This window comes from Euprymna scolopes, chromosome 20 (genome assembly GCF_053919585.1).
Source record: "Euprymna scolopes isolate OS-2025 chromosome 20, ASM5391958v1, whole genome shotgun sequence".
In the NCBI taxonomy this organism is placed as follows: Eukaryota; Metazoa; Mollusca; class Cephalopoda; order Sepiida; family Sepiolidae; genus Euprymna; species Euprymna scolopes.
The window spans coordinates 65,254,395-65,276,612 of record NC_136501.1 but is presented as its reverse complement, the minus strand read 5'-3'; the positions used below and the strand labels follow the sequence as shown (position 1 = coordinate 65,276,612).

Below are 22,218 nucleotides of genomic sequence, written 5' to 3'. Positions count from 1 at the left end.
ATATATTTAATTTTCACGTTATGGAGTGATTTTTTTTTTTAATATCCAAAAAAAAACCCCAAAAAAACATTGAATGAAATAGAAATAATTTTCGTAATAAAACGAAACTTTCTGTACAATATAAGAAGATTATAAAGTTTCATTTAAAAAAAAAACAACGTGTTTTAAAAAAAAAAATGTTTTAAACTTTGAACTTTACTGATAAATTTCTAAAAAAAACACTTTTGAATATATTATTTATTGATCTTTTATCTTCAATTTGTGACATATAAAACTTTCGTACATAAATCATAAATTAATTATTAAAGTTTTAATAGACATTTCAAAATGGGGGGGGGTGAATTAAAAAAAAATTTATCTAAAATATTATATTCGGTTTATTGGAAAGAGCATAAAATTTCGCATTGACCCTGAAAATATCGTAAAAATTTAACCAACAGAGAAATAATATTTCTAATATTTTTAAAACAACTTTAATAGTTTATTTTGGAAGTATATTACATAAAGAAAATAAACAACCCACTGTCGGAATTTATCTTGCTTCCAGATAAATTCGACGCTAAAGTAACTAAGCTGAAAAAAAAGCATGAAACAAAAGAGGGGGAGGGGGTAAAGAATAAAATATAAATGTCTTGTTTTGAAATGAAGAAGAAACTTTATTTACAATAAGTTGCAAATTTTTCCCTTATTGATCTTTTATCTTCAATTTGTGACATATAAAACTTTCGTACATAAATCATAAATTAATTATTAAAGTTTTAAGTCTGTCTCGTCACAGCCGGGTATTAATTTCTTGCCGGGTTTACTTCTTTGAAGGAGGGCTCGTCAAAATTCCATTTTCAGCGCCGGCCAATGAACACGTTCACTCTCCACGACAGCAGAATTTCAAAAGGGCCGAAAAACGCGCTGAGCTCGTGACGTCATTACAGAGCTAGCATGATCTTCATATCTGCGACTGATATAAAATATCATACTCCAAAATTACACGTATTATCATACTCCATTTTAAGCGAATTTGTGTTTTTACAAGGTTTCCTTCCCCATATTAAGAATCGCTTTCCAAAATCTCGCAAGTTTGAATTATTTGGAGTTCTCTCCTTTCTTTTCTCAGCCTATTTTTAAAATGGCGTCGCACGATAGTCGCTCCTCGATTAGCCATGAAATTGGTAAATTTTCACGACGTGCTCCACTGCTCCAGCGTATTATAAACATCTTAACCTCCCAATGTTTCGAGGTTGGGGGGAGGGGGTTTATTCCGGAAGCCGTTCTTAACATGGGAAGGTTGGGAGTGTTTATTCCGAAAGCCGTTCTTAACATGGGGTGGTTGGGGGTGTTTATATTACGATTGGATAGGCCGTAAAAAATACCATGAAATTTTATTTTCTCTATTTAAAAATGAAACTACTATTCACGTGATTTTTTTTGTTTATTTTTTGCTTTTGTTTTTTTTTGGGGGGGGTATAATATTTTTTTTCTGTTATCGGTACCTATATCGTACAGATTTTTCTTTATTATTGTTTTTAATATATGGGGGATTCTGGACAAGCACCCTTTAAAAATTCGTTTTATTTTATGTTTTATGTTTGATTTTAGATTTCTATAATAATCGATTAAAACTAAAAAAAAAAATAAAAATAATAATGCTTAAATCACGTAGAGGGGAGAGGTACATACGAGAAGTGTTTGCGGACTTTTATTAATATAAAGATAACGATTATACCGGTATTTCTTTCTTCATTTTTTAAAATATTGCGATCTTATCGATTTCCCTTCCCTCTCTGTCATTATACCAGCGTTTTCTCTCTCTTTCTCTTTAACGCGCGCGTTGGCGCGGGAAGATTATTTCATTTCTCTTTCCTCAACAACAGCAACAGCAAGCACTTGCTGTTCAGTGTGCAACTCTCTCAAGTTCGTCAAGACAATTTACGATCAAGTGCGTCGTCTCCGGTTTATTTTTTTTTTTCTGTGGAAGCATTTACGCGTGTTACTTGTCAACTATTATTACATTCTGGACGACCATAGACTATTTGTAAAACAGAAAAAAAAGAAAAAAAAACAAACTTTCTCTACTGAACAACAACAAAACACCTACATTCTCCAGATGACATGGACGGGTATGACAGTTTTGCGGGAGAATTCGCACTTTTGCCAATAATACCCGACGATTACCAAAACTATCAAGATGAAATCGGTAAGGCAAAAAAAAAAAAAAAAAAAAAATTGGGTGTTTGGAAAATTCTATAATTTTGGCAATTTGTTTGCTTTTTTTAATTTTTTTTTTTTAATAATAATTAAACTTATGTTTTGGGTTTTTTTTTCTTTTCTTTTAAAGTGAATTGATATTTAAGATTATTCCTAACTTGGTTGTTATTGTTTCCAACGTTTCGGCCGATGTAACCTTCGACCTTTGTCAAATACATTTTTGAGTACCTTTATATTTGACTTGAAACTAGTAATTCTATAGTTATCGATCCAAAGCTCTCAAAATTCATATTAGAGTTGCCCACATGAACAGTACTTATGCAGAATACGGATCGTGCGGCAATAATGACGTTATTTAGAAACTCCTCTATAACATGCAGTGGGAGGGAGGTTGTAACTAATCCGTACTTTCACCTAACAATTTAATAAACAAAAACTATCGTTAAATTAAGTTTAACTTTAAAATCGTATCCAAGATAAATAAATAAATAATAGCACGAGCTGTGCTAAGCCTTAGCAGTAACAAGCATTAAGAAGTCTTTTAGGGGCGAAGGTTTAATCCTTATTACAGGCCATTATAATTAAGAATAACAAAAATAAATAAATAAAAATAACACTTCTACGCGATACTTACAATAAACTACATTCGTGATTTAAATAAATGATTCGATTCGAAAATCCATCCAAGTATCCGTGTTCGACATAAAGGTTCCCAAACTTACGTGACGAGGGTCGGGGGTAATTCGAAACGTCGTGAATATAACAACTAAGATGTTTGAATAATTCAACTAATTTAATCGCCTCCTTATAAATCACCACGCGATACGTCAATCAATCTACGTACGCCTTTGAATTTAACGTGTCTTCGAATTCGATTTTTTTTTTTTTTTTTCACTTCCTGTTTTAGTTAATCCAACTCCCCAGAGAGTATCCCTTCGTTTTGGGGGGAGATGGATTTCTTATTCTAAACTGACATCGTGGCTAACTTTGCGACAGGTAAATAAACTTTATAGTCAGTGAACTTAATTGTTTTGTTTTAGTTGTGTTTATCCTCCCGTTATTTTTTTCGTCATACGTTATTCAATAAATAAATAAAGTCGCTAAGTTCAACGTTGACTAAATAAATAAACAAATAAGTATTTATTTTGTCAACGTTCGTTGCAGTCAATAGCTTTTAAAACAACAACACAAAATGTTTAGGTACTTTTATAGGAGAGGACTCGTGCTTCTGATTGAGTGTTGTAGAGCGGGTCGGAAATGGCCGAGCCGTCGCCGAACAGTCAAATAGTACACCGACATTAAGTGAAGTACTGAAGTAGAAGTACTTACTTCACTTCACTGAAGTACCTTTTTGTACTTATGCAGCATACGGACAATGTTGAAATGATAATGTCAGAAACCCATTCTTAACATGAGGAAGAGAAGGCGTTGGTACTTCACTTCACTTCACGGGGAACGTGGACCCTATGTAAACGTTTTTTTTTTTTTAATGGCTGCTCCCTGAAAGCTCATGCACACAAGGTTTATTTAATTGGTTTATTTAATTACGAAAACTTTTTTTGAAGGTACTATTTGAGGGGGGAAAAGGACGAAAGCATTATTTGAATATGTATGAAAAAATAAATGTAATAAAAATATTTAGTGGGGAAAATATAATAATTAAAATAGGTGCTAGTGCAGAGAAATGATCCGCGCTATTTTTTAAATCGTATTTTCAAGTTTAATTAAAGTTTTATGTTTTTTTAATTCAATTGTAAGGGTGAAGTATAGAATAGATACAAAACACCCTCCCCCTCCCCATGTTAAAAATGGCTTTTTAAATAATAACGTTATTATTTACGTCCGGATCACTCTCTGCAGTGCAGAGACTCTGCACTAGTATCTTAAAATAAATTAAAATAACATAAAAACCAGCACGGAATAAAAGTATGAATCAAATTTAATCAATGAAATAAAAATTCAAAAAATAAAATAAATACACGTGCGATTAAAAAAAAAAAAAAAAGTGGGGGTCTGAGAAGAAAGTGAAAGAAAACCTTTTGCGCATTTCAGGGAGCCACCATTAAAAAAAAAAAAGTTTACGCAAGGTCCACGTTCCCCGTAAAAGTACCAAGGCGATTTTTAAAATCAAAATGTTCGGTAAAAGTACATTGTACCTTCACTAAAACAAAAGATAGCATAAAAAAGGGAAGTTGAAAAACCCATGTTAAAAAGTGGTACAGGATTTACGCCTTCCCTCTTTTCATGTTAAGAATGATTTTCTAAATGATAATTTTATTTCAGTACGATTCGTATTCTGCTTAAATACCCAATTATTACCCTCCCTTTCTGTGTTAAGCTATTTATTTGGGAGATTTTGAACTTGTGAGCTTGTGAAACGTGCAAAGGCATACGATAATGTTTTCTTGAACTTTTCAGCTTTAACATGGTTGCCATTGAAGCAATATTATCTTAACCAAATTAGTGCTAGTTTTATAAAATTTGCCCCTTATTTCAATTAATAATTTAATGAGCAAACAATACCGTAATAATATAAGCTAATTATTCCGGTATTGTTAAAGCTGAAAAGTTCAAGATAACTGTGTCGTGTGGCGGTTTGTCCCGTAAATTGGAATCAATGAGATTCGTGTTATGGGTCCTCTCCTTCAGAAACACTGGAAAAAATTAATTAACGGTGTTTGTATAAAAAAGAAAAACGGGGGTGGGGGCACTTACTAAACTACTATATGTCTCCTGGCGACTTTTCATGTCAGCGTTTCATGTATACAATAAAAGCTCGCTATAGCTTAGTATTTTTATTGTATTTCTTGTGTGCGTACGATCGTTCCGAAGACGATTTGGTTTTAATAAAGGATATGTTTGGGAGTAATGACAAACCCATTTCATTCTAAATAATTTGCGTGACTGAAATAGGAATTAACTTTTGAAGTGAACACTAATTTGTTTGAAATGTTTATAATTAACAGAATAATAAATTAAAAAAATATATATTCTGCTTTGCATTGAAATTTCCCTTAAAATATACGGTTACCGACGATAAACACGCATATCAACCTAGTCGAGTCTGGCCTACGTAAATAGAAGGCCGTTCCACTAAAGTCGAGTAACCTACTGATGTCACAAGATAAAGTACAATGGCCACGGTTAGGCAATAAACGACTATTAGGATGATAATTATTTTCTGTTTCAATTTTCCAAGAAATTGCCGAGGGATTTATGAAACTGGTCCAAAAGTGACAGCATTTTCTTTTCCAAAAGGTAAAGAATTATCTTATATTTGAACTCCTGCAATTGGGTGTTTTTTCGGGAAAATACTGTAGTGAAGTTTTATTTTTGAAGTGTATTTAATTATTAATTTTAAAATGCGCCCGTTTTAAAATAAACATCGTAAGAGCCATCTATTGTCTAACTGTAATCATTGTATTTTATTCTGCAACGTCAGAAGGCTACAAGACTTTAGTGGGACGGCCTTCTATTTACGTAGGCCATCCGAGACTAGGTTAATATGTGTGTTTATTTTGCAGACAAAATTGCCATTTAGTTTTTGACTTCCGCACTATCCAGACTTATCTGAGGACATTTTTTTTTTACGTTCATTCGTTTGCTAGTTTATTTTATTTGGTATTATTGTAGATTAACATCTCCTCCTCCAAGAAAATGATCCTCCATCTCCGGGCCCTTCTAGCATTTTTGGACAATTAACCATTTATTTATTTTTTTTAGATTTTGCGTTTCTTTGAGTACATTTTAGGAGATGACGTAGTTTTACGACCTTGTCATTCTTATCCAAAATGCAAACAATCGAACGAATAAAGCGTACGAGACGCCTAGTCGTAAAAAAAAATACTTTTTCTATCAACTTGTGTTGTAAATTCATCTGTTCTCTTTAATATATGCAGTGCAGCCTTGATCTCAGCAAGGATCTCCGATATGGAAATAATACTTTGTAACGTGATCAATCTGAGGGAGCAATTTGCCTTCATTGGGAGCCGAGTATGCTAAGATAGCTTTAATCGATCCCAGGTAACAGCAGATATCCCGAAGATTTAAAATAGAGGATATATATATATATATATATATATATATATATATATAGCCAGTAGAGTTTAGTTTCCTAGAAGTACATCCAATGAAACAACATGTGTCTACCAAAATAGTGCTCAATGAGTGAACAGAGCAGGTATATTAATTTTATTTATACAAACATTAATGGCTACATATGTGCATACATGTTTCTGTAATCACCCACGTTGGGGGATTACGTCTTCAGGCCAAGAATTACCGTCGAAAGTCTTTCGACGGTAATTCTTGGCCTGAAGACGTAATCCCCCAACGTGGGTGATTACAGAAACATGTATGCACATATGTAGCCATTAATGTTTGTATAAATAAAATTAATATATATATATTTTATCTCATTGTCAAAATAGATATATTTGCTTATTGTTTGGAAGTCAGAGAGATGTATTTTGTATTCAAAATTGACGACAGAAATCTGGGAAATAATAACAATTGACATTGTCTGGCCTCGACGAACTCAGATGTTGGACTGACAGTTGGTGACCTTAGGGGTCATGAGAATTTAATATTGACTTGAATCTCAGATTGTAAAATTAATAAGGCCGAATTGCACACCCGCAAAATTTGGGGTTTCCCCAAATTTCGTAGCGTAATTTGATTGGCTTGGAGATTTTCCACCCTGACCACACACCTTACTATATAGTGCTAGTGCCGCATGAATTTAATCAGTTTTGAGGCAGTTTCCAGCGAGAGTTTGTGCGTGGAACTCAAAGTAGCCACACCATTCCCTGAAGATGTGACCCCTCCTCCAAACCCGTCTGATGCTGTCTGTGAAGAGAAGAAAGATTTGAGACTTTTAAAAACTTACTAAGAACTGAACCATATATCTGTAAAAAGACTTGTAATTTATTTGTGAATTAGAATAGACTTCACGTGTCTGTTTTTCTTTTGCCTGCGGCTTCGATATTCGCTTTCAGCATACAGGATTCAATGTAACAACCCTCTGAGAAGAATCAGACGATCCGAGCCAAGTTTCCAAGGCAACAAGGATCCTAGCGAACTTCATAAGAGAGGGGGTGTTACAACTTAGGTTTTGTCATGTCACCGTGAAATTCAATCATTAACATCGCCAACATTAAAATATCACCTAAACAGCAACCAACAACTTTTTCTGCTTACATGAAATTACCGCGATTACACATTGCCTACTTTCACTACTGAGCTTCATTTCACACACAGTGTGTGTGTGTGTGTGTGTGTGTGTATGTGTGTGTGTGTGTGTATATGTGTGTATATATATATATATATATATATATATATATATATATATATACAAATAGCTACTTCATTTAATCACATAAATAAATGTACGAAAGTATAATTTTATGCGTAAACTTTAAGTATTTACTTCAACAGTGCTCAATACATAGGTAGAGCTAGGTAGTAAGTTATAAAAATATATATGGTAATTAGGCTACACAGAGTATTCCGCATTTCATCCACACTAGGATTCATCAGGCTTATGCAAAGAGTTGTGGTTGTCTCACGTTTTTATATATGCACATTCTATTGAGTTCAAAAATAAAAAACACTGAATGAAAACAACACTAGCAAACAAATACTGGGAACTCAAAAGAAATTTTTTATTATGTCAGTTTATATATATATATATATATATATACGATAATTTATGTATATGCATGTTTACTTTATTTATTTTCTATTGTTATTCTTAATTTTAAAATTATTTTGTATCGCTGTCCTAGAGTAAGGTTTATCCTGTGAACACAGTTGTTCACTGTTTCTCTCCTACAGTTTAATAGATGTTGGGGTTCTTTAAAGTATGAGATAGCCAATTTTTCATGAAGGCATAATCTAGGTCTCTACATGTGTTTGCTTGTCTTACTATTTTCCATTCGACTACCGCCGAACGTCCGCTTACTTTGAGTTCTCTAATTAGTAAGTAAACCTAGTAAAGAATTTTATACAATATGGGAACCGTTAATTATAAATAATGGATAATATATACAGTAATAAGTAAAAACAATAATATATAATTGGTAATAGTGATATTTACAATTAGATAATAAAATAGGTTAAAGCTCCTAAGGTTCATACTAGAATTGTCTGCAAATATTTGTGGTGCAGAGTTAGAGTACTTGGAAAAATCAATTGTAAAAACGACCTTCTCCTGAAGGTTGAAGGTTAAATTCTTAGTGTGGGCGACCGAAAAATACAGTTGTGAATTACTTAGGACTTTGGCTAATGGAACAAGAGCATGCTACCCCCCATGAAATAAAACGGTTGCGTTCGAAATTCTGTCCTGAGTTTGACAGATACGTTCCCGAGTTTAACAAGATACACCTGAAGAAAGTCAGAGGTTACATCGACCGAAACTGTGAAAATGACACTCAGGATGAGAACAGTATTCTGATGAATCCAAATATGAAATTGTTTTCAGTCTTCCATTTTACAACTAGTGCCTTGTACTCAGTGGCGTACCTATGTAAAATGGCGCCCATGGCAAAGTTTGAATGTGCGCCCCTTCTTAATAATTTATACCTTAGATATACCTAACCTACATGATATTATAATACAGGCACAATTTTAACGAAAGATAAACCATGAAATGAATGTTTTAATAAAGTAATTATATGGTTATTCTTGCTTTAATTTTTGTCAAGCAATTTTTGCGCCCATGTCAGAGTGGTGCCCAAGGCACGGGACATGCCTGCCATACCCTAGATACGCCACTGCTCGTACTTACTTTTTAGTTTTCCCGAGTTAAATGGCTAAAAATGCCCTGTTTTTATTCTTTTATTTTATGTTTGCCAAAGAGTGGCTGTGATTTGCTAATCTAGTTTTAAAGTGTATGTGTGTGTGTGTGTGTGTGTGTGTGTGTGTGTTTTGTATGTTTTTGTCGTATATGCTACCAATTTTAGCTTCATAAACTTATTGATTAGGCATTTTTTTTTTTTTTTAGATTGCAGTTGTCTGGATTTCGATGAGTGCATATCCTTGTTGTGATAAGATTGTGCTATTACACGTATGCTTGTTTGTTGTGTTTTTTTAAATTTTTTGCTAGGTTGGGCATTCACAAATAACTAATTTTGAGTGGGTATATACATGTGTGCATATGTATATATTTTCTATATTACTTTTTCAGAGAAGGTCGTTTGGACAATGTTTGATCATTATAATTTCACATATCAACTTTAGTAGCAGCCAAATAGCATAGGCGGTCGAGTTTCAATCCTGGCTTGAGGTAGTTGCTAGCCTAGCTGCACTGAAGAGCCGTGAAACAGTCTGTCTGTGGATTACTATAAATGCTCTCTATTTTGGGTTGAGCATATTGGGGAATTAAATAACTGCCTCTACCATATAAAGCAATGCTCGTTATGTAAACAAATGAAGCTTAGGCGTTTGGACAAGGTTTCGTCATTTTAATTTCATATACCAACAGCCAAATAGCATAATGGTTAGAAGCGCCATCTGTTACCTATGTGGTTTAGTTTCAATCCTGGCTTGAAGTAGTTGCTAGTCTAGCAGCACAGCAGGGCTGTGATACACAGAAACATATGTCTAGAATATACATGTATACATAACATAAAATCTCAATTTAGATCATATAGAGAATCATCAATGAGATAATGTTGAAAATCAATCAACAACTAATATATATATATATATATATATATATATATATATATATATATATATATATATACATATTTCTCCAAAACCTCTGGCCTTGATGGAGGGGAGACTAAAACTTACTACTATGGTTTTAAATGATCTGAAATAACAGCTAGGGGAGACTTGATTCCAAATATTTATTGTATATTATATCTCCCCTCTTTTGGAAATAGGGTATGATTATGAATATCTCCAGTCTCAAATAATCCTTATACACTGAAATTTACTTTATGTATGAAAACCAAAGAGAGGAGATATAACATATGAAAAATATTTGGAATCGAGTCTCTTCTTGCTGTTATTCCAAATCATTTTTAACCATAGCAGCAAATTTAATCTCTCCTCCATCAAGGCTGGAATATCAGATATTTTGTAATTCATATGTAAAACTAGGAAAACAAATGACTCTGATTAAAACATTTTATGGCTGTAAAAAATTCTCAAAAATAGGGTCTTGATGATGGATGATCCCCTTAATGGGCGACTTTAAGGGAAAATGTCACATAGCCCATTACACAATTCAGATCATTAGCTTTCCAACGAGCCCTCATTTGTTAAATTCTGATCAGTAGTTGCTGAGATTTGAAACTTATAAAATTGCCAAAAAAAAAGGTGATATATATATATATATATATATATATATAGATATATATATATATATATATAGATATATATATATATATATATATATATATATATATATATATATATATATATATATATACTACCATAGTCTGTCAAGACTGGAGGGAGCCACCACATATATACTCGTAGCTAAATTGAATATTGAAATGCATATATTTTATGTGACAAAACTACATGAAAATTTGCAGGATTTTGGAAGATTATAATACTATTCTATGGTTAAATTTTTATGACAATTGATAAAAAAAGAACCTATATTTTCAAACCAATAAAATATGCCCCAATTTGTCTACATTTGTATATATAGTGTCCTGGCAGGCTAGCTTTAGTTTTGCTGCTTTGGGATGCATTTTGCTTAGGGTTTATTCATTTATTTATTTTTTTGTTTTTGTGGTTGGTTGTCTCCCCTGTGACCTAACCAGGCCACTAATTTTTTGTTTTATTTTACTTCAGTCGAAGTTCTCAGAAATCAAGGGACCCACAACCAGGGGCTAACACTTGAACTCTATATGAGATACATAAATATTCGAATGTTCCATAAAAGTTCTATGTCAGTATTTGTGTTCTATAAATCTATATGTAAACAGTTTGAACATCCAAATAAGTTTCGGTGAAAGTTAAATTTTTCACATATTCTAAAGATGCTATTAATATTTTCCTCTTATTCTAACTGGGGTCACTGTGAGCAATAACTGAGAAACATCTATATATATATATAAAAGCGAAAATGTATGTATGTATGTTCGCTTTTTGTGTATGTCCAAGAAAGGCTTTTTTCAGAGAAGCAGTCGGTCAGTTCACAACTTAAAACTTTTTATATTACATATAAATCATAATATCTCCGAGTTAATAACGGAGCTCGCCTGTCTATTTAATTTACTCGACTTCGGGAAGATAAATATTCAACATTTTTCGCTCGCCGCATGTGGATTAGGCTTTTTCCTATAATAAAAGCGGCACTAATTCTGGCGGTATTTTTCCAGTGGCGATCGCTGGAAATGTCCGAAAGCAATCAGCTTTGATCAATGTGGATATATTTTCCTTGTTATTCAATTTGGACAAGGGGAGCTGGTCCAAATTCCGCCCCCACCAACATCTTGAGAAAATAAAAATAAAAAAAAGCGTTCACGCAGTAAATGAAATACTATCCCGCAGTCAAAGTTGTTGACCTCATTAAGTCATTAAAACGTGCACTGGCCAAATCTTTTTTTTTTTTTTTTTACAGTGATCACCACTTATCAAGGCCCGGAAGCCACTCAGGGATAAGGGTTATTGCAATTACATTAAGTTAGTGAGGAGATTTGCTGAAGTGTTTACTTAAGGGGGGCGGTTCATTAGGAATTTGTTAACATTGGACTTGAAGACATCCAAGTTGTAGTCCGGAGGGAAGCAGGCACATGGAACAGAGTTCCACAGGCGTGCAGTTCTAAGAAAGAAGCTTTGTTCATGGAATCCGCGTTTTGATTTAGGCACAGATATAGAGTGGGGGAAATTTTTCACAGTGGATTCAGCTAGACGGGTGTTTTTCGTGAAAGATTGGCGAGGGGGGACCAGAGATTGGAGTTCAGACGACCATCTGCCATGGAAATAACGATAAAACAAGGACATGCTCGCAATGTCTCTTCTGTGGGAGAGAGGTTGCAGGGTAGAGAAAAGGGCATCCCCCACTAAGCCACGAAGTCTATTTTGTACTCTGTCAAGGCAGGATAGGCTGTTTTTAGCAGCTCCTACCCAGATATGGCAACAGTATTCCATCCTTGGACGTACTTGGCTTTTATATAGATAGAGAATTGCATCAGTAGTGAGATATCTTCTGGAGCGGTAGAAGGATCCCACCATCTTTCCAGCGACCTTGGCAACAGACTTGATGTACGTGTTCCATTTCAGATCAGGAATAAAGGTCAAACCCAGAAGCTTGTCAAAACACGGAGCCTCACCCAGACGAGAGCCATCCATCACAATTGATGCCAGCTAGGGATCAGAGCGTTGATGATGTAAGGATAGGAGTTTGGTTTTGGATGCATTAAAGGTAACCAGCCACATCTTCCCCCACTGAACCACGCGCTCGAGATCAGAGGAGAGAGAATCAGAGAGAACTTTGTCATTTACAGCCTTTGATGTGTTGCCGTAGATGGTTGTGTCATCAGCATAGATGTCAACGAATGATTTAAGTATGTGTTTAGGGAGGTCATTGATGTAGATCAGGAAGAGAGTTGGGCCCAGGATTGACCCCTGGGGGACTCCAGCATTTATATTGCAGGCCTCCGATTTTTGTCCATCGACCCCTACTCTTATGAGCCTATCGGAGAGAAATGATTTAATGATTGAGAAAACATTTCCCGTTATACAGTAGCTGGAAATCTTGTGAAGTAGACCCTTATGCCATACCTTGTCAAAGGCCTTTGATATGTCAAGAGCAATTGCCCTAGAAAGGAAGCCTTTGTCAAGAGATTCACTTATCCTGTGGGATATAACCGTCAGCACATCTGCGGTAGATCTTGTAGAGCGGAAACCATATTGTGTGTCACTAAGAAGGTTATTCCTGCTGAGGTGGTTGACTATTTCTCTATTTAATATTGATTCCAGCAACTTACTCATAACACACAGGAGACTTATAGGTCTGTATTGAGAGGGAGATGACTTATCACCTGAATTCTTAAATATAGGGCTAACTGAAGAGGTCTTCCAGGGAGTCGGAAAGCACTTCTCCTTAAGGCAGCGCTTAAATAGTTTCGTAAGTATGGGAGCAAGTTCTGGTTGAAGCTTTTTTAACACTATAATTGGGATGCCATCAGAGCCAGTTGCTTTACTGGAATCTAGGTTCTTTATTAGTTTGGCGACCTCCTGCACGGATATTTGTATATTTGTATGTCTAAGTAATTAAATAAATTCAAACATGTTTCCGTTAGTATCTCGCGGTGGGCCAATGGTTAACGTTGCACTCTTTTTTTTTTTTCACATTTTAATTTTCAACTTCGCCTCAAGGGTTCGGGTTCGGGTTCGATCCTCATACTCACCTACCAAAACTTTTTTTTTTATTTTAACCCCACCCCCACCCCCGGAGTTTTGATTTACCTCCAAACACCCGGGCAACGCCGGGTACTCCCGCTAGTTAAAATATAAAGGATTGGAATTGATTTTCGGTAATCTCCAAAAATACCATTAGGGCTTACAACATGGCCGCCAGAAGAGTCACGTGATCCGGTTGATCCAAAACATGAATCGTGCAAATGGAAAACGCAGCCTTGAACGCAAACTTTGACAAACAATCACAATTTGTTTGTATTTAATCTTTTGTTGATATAATGTTATAAAAATAGGCAAACTTTGAGAAACAATCTTAGGTTGTTTTTAGTTAAAACAGTGTTTATAAAAAGTATTTTATTCAGAACAAACAAGTGGTCGACTAGGTGTATCAGAATTTTAGGCGGAATTTTTGACACCCCCAACAAAAAACTGCGAATAAAATATATAAAACTCGTAATTTCTGTTTTTAAAGTGGGTTGTCAATTTTCTTTATGAAATATACTTCCAAAATAAACTATTACAGTCGTTTAAAACATAATAGAAGTATTATTTTTTATTTTTTAGAAACAATGTTTACAAAATGTCTACGCACGTTCGTTTTCCGGTTTCGTAATACGGCGATTCATGTTTTGGATCAACCGGATCACGTGACTCTTCTGGCGGCCATGTTGTAAGCCCTAACGGTATTTTTGGAGATTACCTGATTTTCTTTATTTCATAAAACAAAATTCAAGAATATCTTGTATTTACAGGTTCAAACATCTAACTCATTTAATTTGTTTTGATTCATTAAAGCCATTTGTCGTTTTACAGCTGTCTTATCAAGTACTTTTTTTTTGTTTTTAAATAAAACAACACTGCACTAAGTCTTTTTTTCTTTTTTTTAAATAAAACAACACTGCACTAAGTCTTTTTTTTTTTTTAAATAAAACAACACTGCACTAAGTCTTTTTTTTTTAAATAAAACAACACTGCACTAAGTCTTTTTTTTTTTTTAAATAAAACAGCACTGCACTAAGTCGTTTTTTTTTAAATAACACTGCACTAAGTCTTTTTTTTTTAAAATAAAACAACACTGCACTAAGTCTTTTTTTTTTAAATAAAACAACACTGCACTAAGTCTTTTTTTTTTTTTTTAATAAAACAACACTGCACTAAGTCTTTTTTTTTTTTTTTTTTTAATTATTTGACCTCCTATTGAAAATGTTATTTTTAAGTTTTCTTGAGACAAAAGTTGAAAGCATAGTAATGTTTTAAATTATCTCCACACTGGCAATGCTGGTTGGTTGGTTGTTTTTGTTTTACAGCATATCAACCCTTTTCGGGTTATTTAATGCCGAATCCAAAGATTTTGAAGAAAAATTTTTTTTTAATAGAATATATTTGTTGTTTTCGCGTCTGTTTCTATTCAACCCATAGTTGGGACCCTAACAGGTGCTACCACTCCGGGTCAGAGTGGACCTGCAAGCAATGGTAATTAAAGGGTGGCTCCACACTCCCCAAAGCCCACAAGCTGGGGCCTCACCACTGGATATAGTTTAAGGTCATATCCAGGACCCCCATTGAGGGACTTTTACCCTCTGCAGGGGGGAAATCGGCGTATTCTAATGCCCCACCGACAGGGCTAACTGGCAATGCTGGGTTAATAGCACTGTGTAAATATTTTAATTCCTAACTGTGCATAAAACGGATATCACTATACTTAATTTGCTGCACTTTAATGGTGGAACAGACAGACAGACAGACAAACAGAACGTATTAGTCTTAGGATGATTAATCGGAATTCTGAAGAATCATAACTTTTGGGGTATTGGAATCGGAAAACTTTGTATCTATTTTCTGATACCAAAAACGATTTCTTCAATTATCTTTTATTTGATTTTGTTCAAAAACAAATCTTTCACTGCTGCTACTAATAATAAATATTTATTGATTTTTAAACTAGCAATAAAACTAAAAGCTATAGATCATTCCTCCACAAGTTTTTTATTTTTGAGAAAATATATGCACTTTTCACATGTATTCCCTTTTTTTCGGCTAATAAGGGGGGAAAAAATAACAATATTTAGAGATTTATAAAGAATCAGAATCGGTAATTGTGTCAGTATGAGGAATTTAGTACGGATATGGTAATTGTATTTGGAGTCCGAAAAAATATTAGAATCGTCCCATCACTAGTATATATGCATGGAATACATATTTGAAACTTTGAGTAATTTTTACATTGTAAGCATACATAACCGCATACACTTATAAGAAATATAGGGTTACTGGTATGAACACATTAAAAATAAAACGCATTTTTTATAAATGTCAAGTGGAAATGCAGACCCCACAATATTATTAGTATGAATAATTTAAAAGTAATTGCTCTATTTCAAACATATGTTAACTGATTATAGATTTTATTTTGTAATTCATTTAAAAATGTCAAGTGACAAAAATATTTTTATTGCTTCTTGGCGTTTTGGCTCCAGGTCTATAGCTGGATAAGAATTGGTTGGAAGTACAGTCAAAGGTCGAATCGTCAATGGGAACTTGTATTTGAAGGAAGCTTTCCTTAAAGGGTATTGCTGAGGTGTGCGCCACTAACATCTTTCCTCTCATCCTTTACTGTACTGTTCAGCCTGCAAGGTTCTGGATATGACCTTAAACTATATCCGGTGGTGAGGCCCCAGCTTGCGGACTTTGGGGAGTGTGGAGCCACTCTTTAATTGCCATTGCTCCCAGGTCCACTCTGACCTGGAATGGTAGTACCTGTTAGGGTCCCAACTATGGGTTAAATAGAAATTGACTTGAAAACAACAAATATATTCTATTAAAAAAAATTTTCTTCAAAATCACTGGATTCGGCATTAAATAACCTGAAAAGGGTTGATATGCTGCAAAACAAAAACAACCAACCAGCCTGCAAACTACCTATTGGCTTTCACATGTTTACTCATTTCACTTTTTTAGGAAGCCGTATGTTTGCAGGAATATCTGTACTCAGCATCCGAGCAAGGAATGCCTGGGAATACCCGATTTGGTATATCATAGACGTGCTGAAAGATTGATTTTTCCAGCTCTGTTAGAAGATATTTTGTGGGTTCCTGTGGTTGAGAGCTCCTTTCCCAATGTCATACCCAACTTCTTGGTAGAAGGCTATTGCAAGCCAGGGGAAGAAACCCAGATCTTCACTGAATGCCAAGTTGCATTTAGAGCATTGCCAGAGACCAACGTCCTTAAACAGCCTAGAAAGAAACTATATCGGGAATTAGTATTGGGTATTGTATTAGATCTACTGTGGAAGTGGCTTGGATGGTTGGAGGAGATCCGCTCTCAGTGGAGTTGGGTACCAGGTCAGGGTTATCTCAACAACTCTGAATTAACCTGGTGACTTGTCCGAAACATGCTCCCTCTCTTTGCTAAATTGCTGAAGGGTCAATCCCTTTTGGGCACACTGTGAAAATCGGAAAGAATAAACTTATGAGCTTACCTTCTCCACTTGCAGCAAAGTTTGGTAACTCAGGGAGTATGTCGGAGAGGTAACAGTTTGCATCAATGCCAAGCAGCTATTGATCCTTAATGTAGCATCGATTATCAGCAATGTAGCCCTGCTGTAGTCTAGGGAGAAAAGAATTCTTTCTCTAGCTATCCTAGCTGTAGTGAGACTTGTGACATGGGTTACATGTCTCAACAAGGTTCACAGGGTTGGATCTGTTTCCGATCACAATCTGGTCGTTTATTTTAAACATCAGCTTAAAGTGAAGATCAGATGCGATTGGAAAAGAGTACACTGCGTGGAGTTTGATAGAAGGTGGATGCATAACCCTAGCTTATGCATCCATCAAGGAGCTAGATATGAGTATCAGATACATGTTTGTGGCACATGCAGTCTTGGGTTCTAGGAATCCATCCCTTAGAACTTAATTAAAAAGACTCTTAGCTAGTGGAATAAATGAGTTCTTAGTCCTGTTTTGTTTTTAGTGTTAGAGAGCCTCCAAAGATGCTCACTGCCCAGATTTATTTTGTCGTCAGCCATCATCAAATATTGCTTCTATCTTATGGGACACCATCCATCTCCATATTCCATCCAGATCTTTTTAATTTTTCATACTCCCGCTTAGCTACCACTCCCATTTAGAGACAGGACTGCTTGTTTTCAGTTGATCTAGGAAAAAGTGGGCATTTTGACATTTAGTAAAGGGTTGGGAGGGCATTACTAACATGCTCCATTGCCATTTTGTTTTTTTTTGTTTTTATCTATTTTTCATTCTTTTTTTATGTTTTCCACTTCCCATCATTCATCAGTTTATTGCATATTTTCTTCTGTAAATACAATCACATTGAAACAATTGAGATTTTTTAAGTAGGTTAAAATCCAGAGTGAACTCAGTATTTTGATGAAAGAATTAGGCAAATGTTTATTGTAAAAAAAAAAAAAAAAAAATGACACTTGATCTCTCCATTCCCCCAAATCAAACAAGACTCCATGTCTGAGTTAAATAGAAGTTTTTGTAATTCTTACTTGACCAAATAAATTGGCCTTTTGGCTAAGATCAAAGTATAGTATCTGATGATTCTAGTTAAGAGTAAGATAGACATTGTTTAGTTAGAATGATAAAGGACGATCAACAACACCCACTTTTCCCATACTTTTGAATGGCCTTGTACCTAATTTATTTAAAATGTATTTTATTTTTTAATGTTTTGCGAATAAATAATTCAGTGTAATACCTGTGATCCACATATCAGCACCATTTGAAGCCAGAAGTTTTCATTTAATTATCTCCCTTGGAAATTAAATGCTAGAAATGCTTTAAAGTGCTGAGTATTTTTGTTAATCTCTTTCATTAATTATATATAGTATTTAATACCAACTATAAGTGTATAATATTAATTTATTAGTAACTTTTTAAAAAAAGTACATATGCAAATAAGCTATGTCGAGTTTTGTTTGCGAGTTTCATAAAGGATATATATATAATATAATGGAATATTTTTCATTCGTAAAAGATAAAAATACATAGCTACATACAAATTTATAAGAAATATAATAGGATATATATATTAGTAATGGGACGATTTTTTAATATTTTTCCTGATTCTGATACAATTGCCAGTTCCAATTCTTATAAATCCCTAAATATTTAACTATAAAGTTATGTTCTCCGATTACTGTAAAAACATGTTAAATGTGCAGATATATTCTTAAACATAAAAATACACTTAGCAGAGATGATTTATAGATTTTAGTTTTAATATTAGTCTAAGATCAATTAATATTTTTTTTATTATCATTAGCAGTGGAAGAATTTGTTTTGATTGAAATCAGAAAAAAAAAAAACAATTAAAGGAATCGTTTTTGGCATCGGAAAATAGGCACAATTTTTTCTGATTCCGATACCCTACAAAATTCCAATTTTCTGATTAATTGTCCCAACACTATATATATATATATATACACACACACACACACACACACATATTATAAAGTGATTAATTGTCCATACTGTGCCGGTGGTTTCAGGAATCAGATGTGGCTAATAACTGCTAATAGCAGTTGTTACTTGTTCACCAAGAAGTAAATTTGGACTTCTGCAACACAATCGTCTACATGTATGAGTGTCAGATATGTCTTGATGTAGTACTGCTGTCACATCTTGGCAGATGGGTCTCAGAACACATTTTCCCAATTTGAGAGTATATAAAATCTACTTTACAATCTAGTGAATGGAGGGTGTTATTTCCTCGCTTTCTCTACAACCCACTTCACTTTTTCGTATAAGAGAAGTTGTTAGTCTTTCTCTACTCTATCGTTATTTTCATGCTGGGTGCTTGACCATACTGAGTTCCAGTCTCTGTACAAAATTCACAGTAAAAACTCGTTTAATTACAACCACTGCAAGTAATTTTCCTTTATATGTACCTAAAACTAAATAAAACTTCCATGAACAAAGTTTCTTTCCAAAATATTCTCATCTGTGGAACACAATACTACAGGATTGACTCGCAGCTGACTGCAACATGGTCATTTCCAAGTTCGATGTTAATAAATTCCTGTCAGGTCATCTTTCAAAAATCAAATTATAGCCATTTCATCTATAATTTCTAATCCTCTCAAAATGTTGTTCATTATCCAATTAATATATATATATATATATATATATATATTCTGACAGTATAAATACTGGTTGTATTCCAATGATTAAAGGAAAATCATATGGGAGATTAAAATCTAAGATGGTGGCTTAAGAAGCTTTCAATATTTATTGATTTAAAAAAAAAAAAAAAATTTTATTTACTTTTTCATCTTTATAACTCATTGTTCTCATCTTTCTTAATCACCTTTCTTCCTTTTGGCTTTTGTTGGAATACTGTCTTTTTTTTTTTTTTTTTGGTCCCCTGGCAAAGAAGGAATTTGACTTAGTAATTCACTCCCGTTTGTCCGTTCATTTGTTCACACTTCTATCAATAACCACGCCTTGGACTTTTTTTTTGAAAATTTGCGCAAACATTAGTCATTGTGAAAGTAAATTTTTGCCGGAACAGATTTTCTGGGATAACTCCAGTTACCCCACCTCAGGGGGCATTATAGTGTAAATTCCTCCCGGTTTCAATGCCAAAAAAACAAAAAAAACAAAACATGTTTCCACCACTCTGCTGTCTAATTTCTTCCCACTGCAAAAACACAACTCTCTGCTCACAAGACTCGCTCCTTCTGTCACCAAATCCTAAATCACCGAGTCTCTATAAAAGTCAGGCTTTTCTACTACAATTAGCAGCATCTCATTTGCATAAAGCGATCAGTTGGATTAGCATAAAACTGGAAAGGCAGCCATTTTTTTCTTTTCTTTTCTTTTTGTCTGCATGGGACCGTACAAGAAACAGATATGTGCTGATTTTTTAATGCGTTTTAATTAAAAAGGTAAAATTGCCTCCAAATCGTTCATCTGTTCATTTGTTTGCATTTTGCTCAATAACCACACCTTGGATTTTTTTTAAATTTTGCACAAACATTAGTCATATTGAAAGTAAATTTTTCACTCGTGCTTGGCTTGTTTTTTTTATATTTAATCGTCAATGATGTGCATCCAAATAAGCTAAAGATATTTTTTGTTATAGATTGTAAAGCGTGCCTAAGACAGCAAAGAAAATATACACATTCACAACCAATCAGTATGTATGCTCTGAAGTCCGAAATGTAAATTCATTGATTTGTTATTAAAAACTTTTTGGACGATATTCTAAGCAATATATATCTCAAAAATATATATTTTATAGACTGCCTCATACCATCCAAGAAATTCCAACAAAAACTAAATAGCAAGCTGTGGTCATTCCAGAATGTGCCGCCACCATTGTGCACAAAAATTACTATTTCCATTACTTTTAATGAAGTAGATCTTCTAAAACTAAAGCCGCCTTTTAAGACTACCAATAATCACTGCAAACGTGTAATAAAGAACACAAGAGTCATATGCTCAGTCTATCAAGCCTAAAGTAGTTGAGCAGCGACTTAGGTCTCACGAGTTTTGGTGAACTGATGTGTGTTCTCTATCACAACCATCATCAATTGAACTGAGGTAATTTTGTCAGCATCTGACAAAGCCAAACTCTTTGCTAAGAACTTTGCATCAAATTCCACCGTTTGATATCAGGGTCGCTTACCCCTTGTATTTCCTGTCATGACTGAAAATATGCTGTGTGACATCCATATATTTGTCTCTGATGTTGTCAAACTTATGAAAACATTTGATTCCAGTAAATCAACTGACCCTGACAGTATTCCAATAGCATGAACTGGAACTAGCTCCCATTTTTGCGGTCCTGGATATGAAGCTGTATCCGATGGTGAGGCCCCAGCTTGCAAGCTTTGGGGAGTGTGGAGGTACCCTTTAATTACCATTGCTCCCAGGTCCACTCTGACCTGGAGTGGTAGTATCTGTTAGGGTCCCAACTATAGGTTAAATAGAAACCAACTTGAAAAAACCCCCCCCAAAAAAACAAATATATTCTATCAAAAATTTTTTTTTCAAAATCACTGGACTCGGCATTAAATAACCTGAAAAAGGTTGATATGCCATAAAACAACCAACCAACCCATTCTTGCAAAGCTATTTAAACATCGCCTTAAGGAGAAATGCTTCTCAACATATTGAAAAACTTTGTTAGTCTGCCCTGTATTTAAAAATGTTGGAGATTAGTCATCTGCCTCTCACTACAGAATAATCAGTCCGCTGTGCATTATGGGTAAGTTGCTTGAATCTGTAATAAATAGAGAAGTAGTCAATGATCTTGGCAAAAACAATCTATTTAGTGACATGCCAAATGGTTTTCATCCTGCTAGATCTACAGCTGATGTGCTAATTGTAATATCACACAGGATTAGTGAATCTTTTTACAGAGGCTTAGTTTCTAGAGCAGTTGCTTTAGATAGGGTATGGCATAAAAGCTATGAAACAGCTGGAAGTGTCCTCTCAACTATTAACTCTTTTCTCTCTGATAGGTTTATAAGAGTAGTCATCGATGTGCAGAAATCAAAAGCTCATAGTATCAACAGTGGCGTTCCTCAGAGTTCCATCCTAAGCCCAACTTTCTCCCAGATCTTCATCAATTATCTCCCAAATCACACTCTTCATTCGT

At 34.3% G+C, this 22,218-nt stretch overlaps 1 protein-coding gene across 1 annotated transcript in view; it reads left to right on the top strand.

Annotated features, from left to right (window-relative positions):
* The first annotated feature begins 1,846 nt into the window (after positions 1-1,846).
* The window catches only part of LOC145241454 (phospholipase D1-like), a 320,978-nt gene continuing 300,606 nt past the window's right edge, over positions 1,847-22,218 (top strand). Inside the window, exon 1 of the mRNA XM_080104431.1 lies at positions 1,847-2,191. Coding sequence (XP_079960557.1) covers positions 2,107-2,191 — 85 coding nt within the window. The 5' untranslated portion in view covers positions 1,847-2,106. The remainder of the gene's footprint in view (positions 2,192-22,218) is intronic.